Source organism: Bos indicus x Bos taurus, chromosome 4 (genome assembly GCF_003369695.1).
Source record: "Bos indicus x Bos taurus breed Angus x Brahman F1 hybrid chromosome 4, Bos_hybrid_MaternalHap_v2.0, whole genome shotgun sequence".
NCBI classification, from domain to species: domain Eukaryota; kingdom Metazoa; phylum Chordata; class Mammalia; order Artiodactyla; family Bovidae; genus Bos; species Bos indicus x Bos taurus.
The window spans coordinates 88,655,016-88,669,079 of record NC_040079.1 but is presented as its reverse complement, the minus strand read 5'-3'; the positions used below and the strand labels follow the sequence as shown (position 1 = coordinate 88,669,079).

At 40.0% G+C, this 14,064-nt stretch overlaps 1 protein-coding gene across 3 annotated transcripts in view; it reads right to left on the bottom strand.

The window, feature by feature from the left end:
* RAPGEF5 (Rap guanine nucleotide exchange factor 5) overlaps positions 1–14,064 on the bottom strand; it is a 256,576-nt gene that overhangs the window by 131,068 nt on the left and 111,444 nt on the right. For all 3 annotated transcript variants that reach the window (XM_027539948.1, XM_027539946.1, XM_027539947.1), the window contains exon 7: positions 9,332–9,380. In XM_027539948.1, the coding sequence (XP_027395749.1) occupies positions 9,332–9,380 (49 nt within the window). The remainder of the gene's footprint in view (positions 1–9,331; positions 9,381–14,064) is intronic.

Here is a 14,064-nt window from a genome sequence, read left to right as displayed (position 1 = left end):
AGAGAAGCCACCCCATCAACAGTGTATTAAAGACACCCATTAGTTGCCTCCATCAGCTAATTAACTCAACAAATGCAAAACCTAAATCATTAAAGAAAGTGGTTCTGATTGCATTGCTGGGCTCTAATTTGGTGTTGCTAACCCAGCAGGGTGGGAACAGGGCTGCTCCACAGAAAACAAAAAAATGGTCCACACTGGGGAGCCTGCATGGGATGGGACTGAATTTTTTATGAAAGTTGAGCCCTACCAGGAAGTTTCACTGCTAAAAAAGGGTACCATGGAGACCTCTGTGTTTATGCTTTGAAATTTAAATCAATTTAAATATAAATTGCTATCCTTTTTAGTCATTATGAGAAAGAAATAAAATGTGGGTTTCAGATCTCTGGTGTGCAAATGGTCATTAACTTTCATTTGACCTTGTGTGTAGAATGAATATTGAATTTATGCACAGGGTACACTCATTACACTCATCTAGTTTGCTCAAAGAAAACACGTTCCCAGGAGCTGTAGTGCTGGCAGCCAGCTTTCCATGCTCAAACAGAAAACTGTGGAGTCCCCACTTTATGTCTGTCCCACCTTCCACCCAACTCTCTGCTCCAAACCGCAGGAAACGGTTTCCCAAGGTTTGGCCACGTTTATAAGACACAGGCAATAACAGCTAAGAATCTGAATGGTGTAAAATCATTGTCCTGGACCACATGAGACCAGAGAGCATCAGTGCTCAGTTCCCCCTTCCGGTATCTGGTTCCCTAAAACAAGAACAAGCTCCCATTGGAGTGATAAATACCTTTGTCTACTGAGCCTTATAAACATTACCTTCCTTCACTGAAGAGTTTCTGCAGTGCATTTTTAAAAACAAAGGCCTCTAAACCTTGCACTCGCACGCACACTCTGCTGTGGTTATTACCATTCTTCACCTCCTTGGCAAATCAGTTCCATTTACTCTCTTAATGGACACAACCATGTAGAAGGAGGAAAAAGAAAATCATCTTGCCTTTCTAATTTCCTAAATTCTAAGTAACCCTCAGGGTTAAAAAGAGCCCAACTTCCATGCTGGTTGCTCTCAGATACCTTGCTATTCAGGAGAAAACAGGGCAAAGAGCTATTTTCTTTTATGGTATGTCACTGAATGGTTATTTATCATTTTGACTTAATAGCTCTAATTACAAAAGACAGTGTCATGGGATTCTTTTTTTAAAGGCAATTTTCTTCGTATCCCAGTGGGAGAGTTAGAAAAAATTTACAAAGCATCTGCCTCATGCATTTTCAATTGTTTCTGGGTTTTATTGATGCTATTATTTTCTTGATAGGAAGATTTTTACATTTTCAAGTAAGTTTTAACTTTGCATTGCATTGACAATGACTGTTTCAAGACTCTTATTATGGTTTCATGCCATTAAATAAAAAAGAAAGATACAACTTGTCAACCACTGAATTGATCTCTGTTTAGTAAGAACATGCACTGGTGGAGACGGGATGTGAATGTACAAAATCCGTCAGCTGGCAGAAGAGCCTCTGGAAATATTAGAACAAGGAGTTATTATAGCACCGAGAAGGGGGAGATTTTTACAAACTTCAACAATCAGCATGGTGTTAGGCAAAGCTCTCTCTTCTCAGGAAAACATCCTAGATCCTCAATCAGGAAGACCAGAATGTCGTGTTGATGATTTTGGGGGAAAACACATGCTACTTCTTTCCTCTTGGTTGACAAATGCTAAATAGCACATTTGTTAGTGGGGCTAACAAGACAATCGGTGTGGGTCTGTGCTGACCACGAACGAGAGCCATGGCCCTGCCGGCTCAACATCCAGAAGGCGGCAAAGGAGAAGAGGACACAACACAAAGCATGTGAAAACGTCAGCTCCGAGAGGAGACGGGGCGCCCTGTGAAGACAGGGTGGGGAAGACTTTAAATTTTTAAGGGGTTGAAAATACCACTAAAAATAAAGCATAATATCTCAACTGCGTAGAATACAGCCAATAGACCTCTGTCGTTATAAACTAGCATTTTCTAGTTTGAACATTATTAGCACACTCAGAGATTAGATGGAAAAAAACTATTCAAGACAGGATTACTACAGCTTTTATTAATACTTTCAAAGCATTTAAAATTTTTTCAATAGCAAGTTAATCACAAGAAACCAGAAAGGGGTTTGAGATAGCAATAATTGTACCAGCCGTTAAGTCTGCCTTTGATGGCCCTTAATTTTATTATTACCATCCACTCTAAAATCCCATTTTACTGTGCGTTCTCCTTTATGAGCAATGTGTTCATGAGAGAATGAAGTCAAACACTGTGCTCCATTAAAATAAAAAGTAAAAAGTTAGAGGACCATAAAAGTAGAAGCAATTCCATTGGCTTAATGGTTATTTTTCTTTTTCTAAAGGTGCAGAAGGGAGAAACCTTTCTCTACTGTTAAAAATAATCAGTCCATCTATTTCATTTTTCATGACAAAGCGATGGGGATGTCTTCTGTGTGGGAAGCTTCTGCCCTGAAGGAGAACATGTCCCTTCAATTGTGTCAGACCTCAACCCTCTCTGCAGAGCTTCCTGTCAGCACTGACTCCCTGCCAATCTCACAAAGGGGCTTAGAACTGCTTAAGTTCTTGTAACGAGTTATTGGTGACCAGTGACTGTTACCAGCAGTAGATCTTCAAAGCTAGGAATTTAGCCAGATAATAAAAGGCCCTCAACTTGTCTGATGGGTTCACCCAGATTACCAGATCCCGCGGTCACCTGTTGAATGTTTTACAAACACACCGTTCAGTATACAGCAAATGTTAATAACCAAGCTGGAGAAATCACATACCCATTCAGATGCCTATTTAAGCTTGAGTATAGGAATCAACTCTCACATCCATACATGACCACTGGAAAAACCATAGCCTTGACTCGACGGACCTTTGTTGGCAAAGTAATGTCTCTGCTTTTCAATATGCTATCTAGGTTGGTCATAACTTTTCTTCCAAGGAGTAAGCGTCTTTTAATTTCATGGAATCAAAGATGATTGAACAAACAAAGAGGATTTCTGAGGCCAGGAGAAATAATTTAACGTGAATGTAAAACTCGGGCTTCCTTCTCATCCTTTCTGGCCTATTAAAAATAATGTTTCTAAAAGCTAAAACTAAACACAGTAGGTAAAACTATTTTATACAATTTTATGTTTTATATATATATTTAACATCCCAAAGAAATAATAAAATATCTTGGTACAAAAATAACATGGTAACCTGAATCCCTGGCTAATTTACTTGAAAATGAGGGGGGGAAATTGCTGCTATTTACTGCTTGAAAAATGTAAGTTTTCACTCGATTCTTTTCCATTCCCAGAAACAAAAGTAGAAAATGTGAATGCCTTTCCATAAACCAAATCTTTACTCCCCATAATAACAAGGGAGGGGACGCAGCGTAGCTAGGAAAACTAGAGACTGGATGTTGGAAAGCCTGGGTTTGCACTGGTTGCAGCCTTAACCTGTGTACTCTCAGGCACGACATTTCCCTCTAAATCCTCTCTGAATCACGAGATTCAGACAATACAAGCAATTCCTCCTGTGGTGAGCACTCTGCCCCAGCAGCCATCCCTCTCCTGCTGGTTTTCTCTGGGGAGCCACACCTGCCCCAGCCTCAGTTCGTGGGACTTAACCTCTGTATCCTGCCCTCCATCCAAGCTTCCACTGCTCCAGAGATGGGCATTCCATCCTTCCAGCAAAGTCCCCGCTGAGACCTCCGTGGGCCTTACCAGGAAAGAGGTTCTCTCCTGCTGAGACTGATTAGCTCCACAGATGCCCTGAGCCTTTGTGGTTTTCAGTTTATTTTTCTCTCACTTGTCCCTAAGAGTCCTGAATAAAACATTCCCAAGGTTGTGACTCCATTAAGGATAATGAAAGAAATTAATGAAAATACTATTATAATTAAATATTGGAGCTGGAAGGAATCACGAAGGTTCCTACATTCTATACCCACCCCCTTATGATACAATACAAATTGGAATCCCTTTACCAAAGTCACAAAGACATTTAATGGTACAAACAGAGTCTAGAACCTCTTCTGTGTTTTCCAAACATTAATATCCTCGATACTTAGTTTTAAAACATTTAACTAGGTATGGACTAGGAGAGAGAGTGAAATATAAAAACTGCCAAAGAGGTTTACCAATATGAGATTTCTGGCTTTCCAGAAATAAAAGCCCACCATGGCACAAATTTCATCTAATCTAAAGATACTGAGAGCTAAACATGCTTTGGCTGTGGATTCCCTTGAAAGGGGGAAGAAAATGTTCCTAAGACTCTAACAATTCGCAGTAGAATCAGCAATTCAACAAAAAAGAAACAAGTGCAAGGATATCTGTGTTAACCGTGTGAAGCCTTAAAATGCTATTCATATTCACTAAGGTTAGCATTTCGAGGAGAAAACTGTTTAAAGACTCATCCTAATGGCTTCTTAGAAAATTACAACAAAATAGATTTTTTACAAAGCTAGATCCTTGAGTCATCTATATAATCTATCAATTGGCAATTACTTTTATTTCTGTTTGGAGGACAGCTGAAACCAAACAACTCTTTCTTTATACTAATTCTTGTTTTCACAACCCTTCACAGAGAGACGTAAATCTGGCATGACCACCTGAGCCCTAATTAGCAGTTCCACCGCAAGACAGATATTAAGGCAATCAATTCCTTTTGTCAAGCCCCAGACGTGCCAACTAGTATTTCAATACTTTTTTTATTAGAAGTATACCAGTTTCTTCTTATTCTACCTTAAAAAAATCAAAATAGTTTTTTTTTTTTTAATGAGCATACAGAAAGCACCATTCTGCAGCTAAAATTCTGTTTAATTAAGGCTGTGTTTAACAGTTCATTTTATCACCTCCTAACTACATAGTAATACATTATCCTTTTTCAGACAGCCATTGACTTACTCACGTTTATTTATCTCTGAAATAAACAACGTGATTTTAAAATAGCAGGGAGCCGTATTTGTCCTTGCTCACCACCGTGCCGCCAGTGCCCTAGAGTAGGTGCTCAGTTAGAATCTGATAAAGGAACCAAAGCCATACTTAGGAGTTAGGTTCTCACACTTTGCCGCTATGATTTTCCATCTACTCTCAAGGCCAAATGCAGCAGCAGAAGTGTGGGACAAATCAGGTGGCTGTCTCCTGAAGTCCACATTTGGATTCTTTGAATATTGCAATATCATCTTGGTTATTTTTGCCCCTAGACGGTTTCCCAAATTTGTTGTAGTTTGGGGAATATGGCACAGAAAAGTCTGTTTTTCTCTAAAAATGATCTTCTTTGTTTACTCTATTTTTCTAGTCAGAAAACTTATTTAATTTTGTCAGGGACAAAGTAAGGATGCTAACTATCTTTTTTATTATTCAATTTATGTATCACAGGACCCTAGCTAATGAAATAGCATGAGCGGAAAAAAGGGGAGTTACTTGGGTTGGTAAGACAGATAAAATAGTCATAATTGATAGACACTGTATTTGCCTATAAAGAAAACCCCAGGTAATTTTAAAACTAGCTATTAGAATTCATTTAAGTTCAACACTTTTGATAGGAACAAAAATAAGAATTCTCATGCAGGAAAAATAAACAATTAGAAAAGATAACAGATGTGGATCAACAAACTGATTCAAAGTATATATGGAGAGGAAAAATACCCAGAATAGCCAGAACAATGTTGAAGGAGAAAAAGCTGGGAGGCTGACAGTGCCCTACCAACACGCACTGTAAAGTTACAGTAACCCAAACAGGGTGGCACTGGCGAAAGCACAGACAAGCAGGGCAGTGAAGAGAACAGAGCCCAGACATAAACCCACACAAATACAGTCAAGTGACCTCTGGCAGAGGAGAGAGGGCAATAAAATGGAAGGAGGATAGTGTTTTCAACAAGTGCTGCTCGAACAACTAGACACACACACACCCACACGTAAAAGAACCTAAATGCGGACCTAACACTCTTCATGAAAATGAGCTCAAAACGGATCACAGACTTAAAGGTCTAGCATGTAATAGAAGAAAACCTAGATGATCTTGTGTGTGATATGACTTTTTAGCTATAACACCAAAGGCAGGATCCAAAAGAGAAGAAAGATAAGCCTGACTTTATTAAAATTAAAAATCTTTGCTCTTTCAAAGACAATGTGAAGAGAATGAGAATACAAGCCAGAGACTGGGAGAAAACACCTGCAAAATATATCCTAAAAAGGACAATCATCAAAAATATATACAGAACTCTTAAGACTCAACAAGAAAACAAGCAAGCTGACTGAAAAATGGATCAAAGACTTTAACAGACACCTCTTCAAAGAAGATATAAAGATAACAAGTAAGCACACAAAGAGATATTCCAGATCACATGCCATCAGGAAAATGCAAACTAAAGCAACTAAATCTGAAACACTGACAACAAATGCTGGTGAAGATCCAGAGCAACAGGAACTCTCGTTCACTGCTGGTGGGAACGCAAAGAGCACAGCCACTCGGGAAGGTAGTCACCAGAAGCAGCTTCTTACAAAACTCAACACACTCTTACCACATGGTCCAGAAATCACACTCTTTGCTACTCACCAAAGCAGCTGAAACCTATGTGTGCATGTAGGTGTCTGTGTAGATGAAACCTGTATACAAACATACACACGGATGTTTATACAAGGTTTATTTATACCATCTATAACTGCCAAAACCTGGAAGCAATCAAGATGTCCTCTGGCAGGTGAACAGATACATAAACTGCGGTACATTCAGACAACAGAATATTATTCTTTTTTTTTTTTCAGACAACGGAATATTATTCTAAGCTAGGAAGAAATGAGTTATCAAGTCGTTAGTAGAAGACATGGATGAACTTTAAATGCCTATTACTGACTGAACAAAGCCAATCTGAAAAGACTATCTACTCTATGATTCCAACCACGTGATGTTCTGGAAAAGGCAAAACTATGGGGACAGTAACATAAGTGATTTCCAGAATATGGGGGAGGGAGGCATAAATAGGTAGAGCATAAGGGCAGTGAAGTGATTCTGTGTGATACTATAATATAAACACATGTTATTAGACATTAGTCCAAACCCGTAAAATGGACAGTACCAAGAGTGAACCCTAAACTATGGACCGTGGGTGACAACGATGTGTCAATACAGGCTATTGATTATAACAAATATACCCCTCTGAGATGCTGGCAGTAAGGGAGCAGGGCATGTGGGGACACAGGGTATATGGGAACTGGGAACTTTCTGCTCAATTTTTCTGTGAATTGAAACTACTCTAAAAGGTAAAGTTTATTTCAAGAAAAACTGTCATGAAAGACAAAGACAGAAACCTTCACTTAAAAAAAAAAAAGCTAAAAATACCAGAAGCCAAAAAAATAACAGTAACCAAAGGCCAAAGAATACATTAAGCAAAAAAATGTACAAAGCTTTAAGGAGACATTTTTAAGACAGTACTGAAGATATGAAAAAAGTGGAATGAAATCCTAGATTCATGAATGGAAATGCTTATCTCCAAAGTGCCAATTTATCTAATGACCTATAAATTCAATACAGTTTAAAAATTACCAGTAGGGGTTTTCATGGAACTTGACAAAATAAAACTATGAATTTACGTCCCCATTCCTGATATATTTGTGTTTCACTCTGTCCCTGAGAAGTTGCCAATGTTGTCTTGACATTCCAAGCTCCACGGATGAAATAAGTAAGGAAAATAGAGATGCTAACCTCATGGCATAACAGTCAACTGCATACCAGTCTTTGACTCTGCACAGTCCACTGTGTTTGGGGCTTGCTTACGCTTCCTCAATTCTCTTCACCTCCAGAGAGTTCAAACTTCTCAGCCTGACGTCCGGAATCTACCTCTTTCTGCCTTGTTCACTTTGCTCCAGCCACTTTCACTTCCTTGCTGTTCTCTACACACATTTTGCACACCTCTGTCCAATGCTCTTGCCTGGACGTCCACGGGGCTCACCCCTCAGTGACTTCAGGTCTTTGCTCAAGGGGCCTGCCCAGCCCACACTGTGTAAATTAGCAACCATCTCCTTCTCCAGCCCCATCTATATTTACTTGTTCTATTTTGCTCCAGCAATGACAGAGTATATGTATTTTATTATTTCCCCAACTTTTTCTAAAACTTAAAAAATAAATCTATCTTCCAAGGCACTATCATCCCAACTCACACAGACTGTAAATTTTGTCTCCTTACGGTTGTGGGATACTACATCAGCTCTAGCACAATTTTTTTTCTAAGATTCCCCTCCTACAACCTGTATACTGGTGTCCCTTCTCCCTCTTGGCCTCCACCTATGCAAACATCCACGATCTAATGCCATTCCCACTGCCTGGGCGCTGCGGATCTGCATCGCTGTGCCTCGTATTTCTTCTCCACCACCTCTGTAGTATCCAGGCTCTGCATCCTCTACAACAGCCAAATCAACATAGTACAAACACAACAAGGTGTGTTTGATCCCAAAAGCCACCGAGAGAAAAGCAAAGTTTTCGCTTCTAGCTAGAAAAAGGAAGATGCAAAATGTATGACTTCTGTTCTGAAGACATCTCTGTTGCAGGCATTTCTTCAAACCGTGGCAACTCTCTGACTTTGTCACAGTGCTTTCACCTGCAAAGTCTTAGCCTGGCTTACCATTCTCCATGAAGCCCCTCCCCTCTGTCTGCCATTCCATTCAGCACCGGCCTCCTCTGAACAGCGAGGGTCCTCCTGCTACTCTTCTTTTCAATGCAAGGGTTCTCTACCTCACTGAGCGTCTGTTTCATACTGAATTTCAGCAAAACATGGCCTTCTCTCCTCAAGATGTAGCTGAGAGCTCCCTTTTCCTTTCCACTTATTATATTCACAGATTGCTTCCTAAGGTATTAGGAATTGGATCCATACCATCAGTTCCTATGAAACATGCTTGCTATGAAATGTTATTAGACAATTCAATTTTTTTTTAAGAAGCCACTTTGAGATGAGAAATATAAAACAGAGACCACCATTATATTATCTATTTTCCTCTGTCATTATGACAAGTAATGTAAAGTGGTTTGCTTTCTTTTGCTGGGTACCTAGACCCATGCTTGCAGTGGGCTGCAAACACATTTTGAATTTTGAATTTCATTTTTCCTTGAAGCATGAAATAAAGCCAGGCAGTGAAATTTGAAAGAACTATATATATGCCTGTGCTATTTTGACAGCAGAATAAATACTTTTTAAAACAAATGGAGATATGCTTTCTGGACCAAATCTTCCCAGGATACGTTCAACTGCTCACAACCACATGACATGTGAAATATCCCCAAAGAATCAGAATCTTCCTCCAGCCCCATGAAAGACTACTCACCAGACTTCCTTGCTTTCAAAGCAATAACAGCTGCTAGCTCTCTCTGCACCTAAGAAAATATTAGGGGGAAAACATCAAATTAGAAGAAGAAAAACATAGGTTTGTCTTTAGATCTGCAAAGTTAAGAGCTGTTGAGATAAGAGTTAAGTTTGCTGCCATACTTTTGTTTGTTTTTAATAGAATGGAAAAACTTCTGCATAGGAATTTTAGGCCAAAAACCTCAAAGAATCGAATTGACTTCCTTTAAAAAGAAATTATAAACAGTTGCCAGAATGTACACACTGGAAAACACTGTTACTTCTGACGCTTTGATGAAAAGTACCTCAAAAACGTAATGGTGTAACATTCAGGAATAATGCAAATAAATTATTACAACAGGCACAATACTGTGGCAAAGATCGTAAATATTTTTTCTCTCCTAAAGATTCCAGTTTATACAGAAATTCTGGAAAAACGGAGGTAGACGACCTTAGTTTAATTGGACTTCTGTCTGAATACAATGAACAATCACTGGAGGCCTGACAGGTTTACCAGCAACCTTTTCAGATGACGTGCTGCATAAACGCGAATGCTACCAACACACAGGCCAGGTGAAATGGGGACAGGCAGGATGAGCTCTAATATCTTAAGTGCTGTCCAGATTTTTGCTTATTCACTCATTCTCTCTCTCCTCCCTGAACATATATGCTTAAATCCTTTCTCAAAAAGGAACATAAAACAGAGACCAAGAAAGATAACCACAGTCACTTGCAAAGATAATGTGGGGAAAAAAAAGATAACATGAGGATAATATCTGGGAAACCTCTGGAGGTTTCAAGGGGTGGTGGTAGTGAGTTTGGAAGGGTCCTGCAGCTTAATGTGTTATACAAGTGAAATTTTAAAGGCAGAGCGTGAAGTTCAAGGTTAAAGAAGATTTGCTACGGAAATTAATCTAATTTACACTGATGTATGTGAAGGCAAAAGCAGCTCAGCGAGACACTGGGACTCTGCCTGGGATCCATACCACAATGATCAAGGTATAGTCATCCCTGAAGAAAGCATTCCCCCTCCCCCACACTGCTTTACTGCCACGCTTCCCTGGCTGGCCAGTGTGAATGCCAGTCTAAAGGGTATATATACTCTTGATTTAACTGATTCTTTGCTTCCTTAGGGCTTCCTCAGGAAAATTATACTGTAATGAGAAGATAATCAGTCCCTCTCTAATGGTGGGGGTTTGAAATCCAAAAACATTCATGGGGGAATGGATAAAGAAGATGTGGTACATATATACAATGGGATATCACTGGGTTATTAAAAAGAATGAAATAATGCCATTTGCAGCAACACAGATGGACCCAGAGATTGTCATACTGAGTGAAGTGAGTCAGACAGAGGCGGAGAAATATCATACAACACCCCTTATATTTGGAATCTAAAAAGAAATGATACAAATGAACTTGCAAAACAGAAAGAGACTAACAGAGAACATCTGATGGTTGCTGAGAGAAGGACACGGAGAAGGGACAGTTAGGGAATTTGGGGTTGACATGTACACACTGCTGTACTGATAACAGATAACAAACAAAAGACCTATTGTAGAGCACGTGGAACTCTGCTCGATGTTATGTGGCATCCTGGATGGGAGGGGAGTTTGGGGGCGAAGGGATACATGTATATGTATGGCTGAGTCCCTTCACTATTCACCAGAAACAACACTGTCAATCAGCTGTGTGTGAGCGCACATGTGTGCGTGCGCCCGCACATGCACGCATGCTCAGCCGCTCCTACTCCAATACAAAATTAAAAGTTAAAAAAAAAAAAAAAAAGCTCACAGATATAAAAATTTAGTTGAAGAACTTATGCAGAAAAAGAGACTTGGGAGAGATAGAAGTGATGATTCATCAGAGGAAAGCCTTTACAAAATACTTGCATGTGTAGTAATAAAAAAGCAAAAAAACAAAACAAAACACGAATTAGTGCCTGTTTTAGACATTTGAAATTGTGTGTAAGGTTTACCGTTACACACAATCCCCTGTTACAGGGGAGAATATCTGGAGGTGGACAAAGACACAGATGAGAAAGGCTCCCTGGGGCCCTGTCAATGGCTTCCTAATGTTGTGGCGCCCAGGGAAGACTCCTCTTGGCTCAGACATAGAAAGGCAGCAGAGACAGAAAAAGATGCAGAAGGTGGCTCACTTAAAGCTGTCTTCTCCACCCTCCTCCTTCAGTTTTCTATACCTGAGACTCTCTTCATGAGAGCTTCAGTTTTTCTTTCTTGATTTAGAAATAAGACTCAAAACAGAAGTAGCTCAGAAAAGGAAAATGTTATATTCCCAACACTATATAAAACATCTCTGCAAAGATTTGGTGGAGAAAGAAAGGGAGAAAAAGGATGAGCAAGAAACCCACAGAGCACTTTTTGGGAAGCCAAGATGGAAAAAAAAAAAAGGATAGTGAGAAAGACAAGAACTTCACAGTTAAAAATGAACCTAAGCTTTTTCTTTTTTCCATAAAATAAATGAGAATACTCTACTGTACCACACCACATCCCCTGAACATCTGCAGTCAGGGAGGACGGACAAGTGTTATGTGCGGTGGCATGTAGAACAGCTTCCACATTTCTGCCCCCGAGGGAAAACATTTTTGCGCAAAACCCCAAGGGTAGGTTATTCTTCCTCCAAAATACAAAGGGGGAAGCATTGAGCAAACAAATCACAAACTGGGTGAGATCCCGTTAGAGTCTCCTATAGATGGCTGGAAGGCATCACTGACGCAATGGACAGGAGTCTGAGGAAACTCAGGGAGGCAGGGAAGGACAAGGGAGCCTGGCGTGCTGCAGTCTATGGGGTTGCAAGAGTCGGACACGACTTAGTGACAGAACAACAACACAGTATCCTCTTAGCACTTTTTTTTTTTTTAAAGACACACCAGCAATCATTATTTCATTATTTTCAATTGTGACTAATGCCTGTCTTCTGGGCAGAAGCTCCGCTGAGGCAGCTATCTTTTCAGCACCATGACTCAGGGCCATCAACACGCTTGCACTGACCCACAGGAGGTGGATGAAGAGGCAACTTAAAGGGAACAGAGACAGAACCCAGGGGAGGGGAAAAAAAAAAGGTTGCCTGAGGGAGGACAAGGAAAATCCAAAGAGAAGGCACTCCCCCTAAGAAGGGACTTGTAGCAGAAATCTTCAGAACAAATTAGGACTCCAAGCCTCCTTTAGCAAATACTTGTTAGGTTTATTCTGAAAACTTAAACTTTTAACAACTGCAGAAACAGAGACTAGACTTTTCTTTGTAAGCACTAATACGGGACTCGTCGGCACTGAAAAAGAAACATAACACCCCAGCAACGCTCAAGTTTCCAGATGTCTAAAGTCCTGGCCCACATTTTGATAACTTTCTGGGAACCCTGAGCAAAAACCAACCAGCTAAGATGCTCCTGAATTCCTAACACTCAGGGACTGATGAAGATAATAAATATGTGGCGACTCTCTCTGAGTTCGCCTTTGTGTGTCTATCCACACATACCCTTTTTCCTAATAAACACTTAACCTGTTTCACTTAAAAAAAAAGAAGAAGGTACAGTAAATATGTGCTGATTTAAACCATTAACTTGGGGGAAGAGTCTGTTACACTGAAAAGTCTTTTATAGACAATTATTTTTCTACTTGATCTCCTTGTGCTGTTCCTTAATGTAAGCCTCTCTCATCACGACACATATGGAACCCTCTTCTTAAATCAGTATCAAAAACTACATACCTATAAATGTATATTTAAAAATGGCCAAGAGCCATGCTCTGATATTCACCACTGTTTTTATTTTATGAGCGTGCTAAACCACTGCCTAGAAAATTAGAAGAAATGCACTGCTGTTGATCTGACGGGAAGTCCATTCTCACAGTGGTCTATCACAAGCCTTCGTTGTTGTTCTGTCGCTCAGTCGTGTCCGACTCTTTGCGACCCCATGGACCGCAGCACGCCAGGCTTCCCTGTCCTTCAGCATCTCCCGGAGCTTGCTCAAACTCATGTCCATTGAATTGGTGACTGAACATTTTATGTAGCTCAGAAATGTACCCTACCTATGTCACACCCTCAGTGAAGTCTGATAATAAGAAATCAGACACACTAATATTTCTGTAATGAAATGTATGATTATTCATACCAAATGGGATAAAGACAGACTAGGAGGAGTCTCAGGATTTTCTACTAAATATATTCAGTTTAGGTTAGACTTTGGCATCAGGTGGCAGAGTGGGAAAGAATCCACCAGCAGGAGATGCCGGAGATGCGAGTTCGATCCCTAGGTCAAAAAGATCTCCTGGAGTAGGAAATGGCAAGCCCTTTCAGTTTTCTTGTCTGGGAAACTGGACGAGGATCCTAGCAGACTGCAGACCATGGGCTCACAAAAGAGCTGGACGTCACCGAGCAACTAAGCACACAAACACACAAGTCATGAAAACCTTTTGTGTTTTAGGGCTTTTATATTTCAGATTTGTGAATAATGGATCGTAAGTAAACCTCTACTAATTTTAAGCTGAAGGTTTGTCTCCATCTTTTTCTCATGTTTCTTCTTGTAAAATAGCTATGTAGTCACTATATTCTGTCTAAGAAATGCTTTCTTTTAAATTGCTTGGCTTTGCATCCATTTTGAACCTGAATGCACATGAGAATCACTTGGGAAGCTTTAAAAAAGCAACCGATACTTGGGCCCCATCTAAATCAGAATCTCTGGGGGACAAGTCCAGCCAT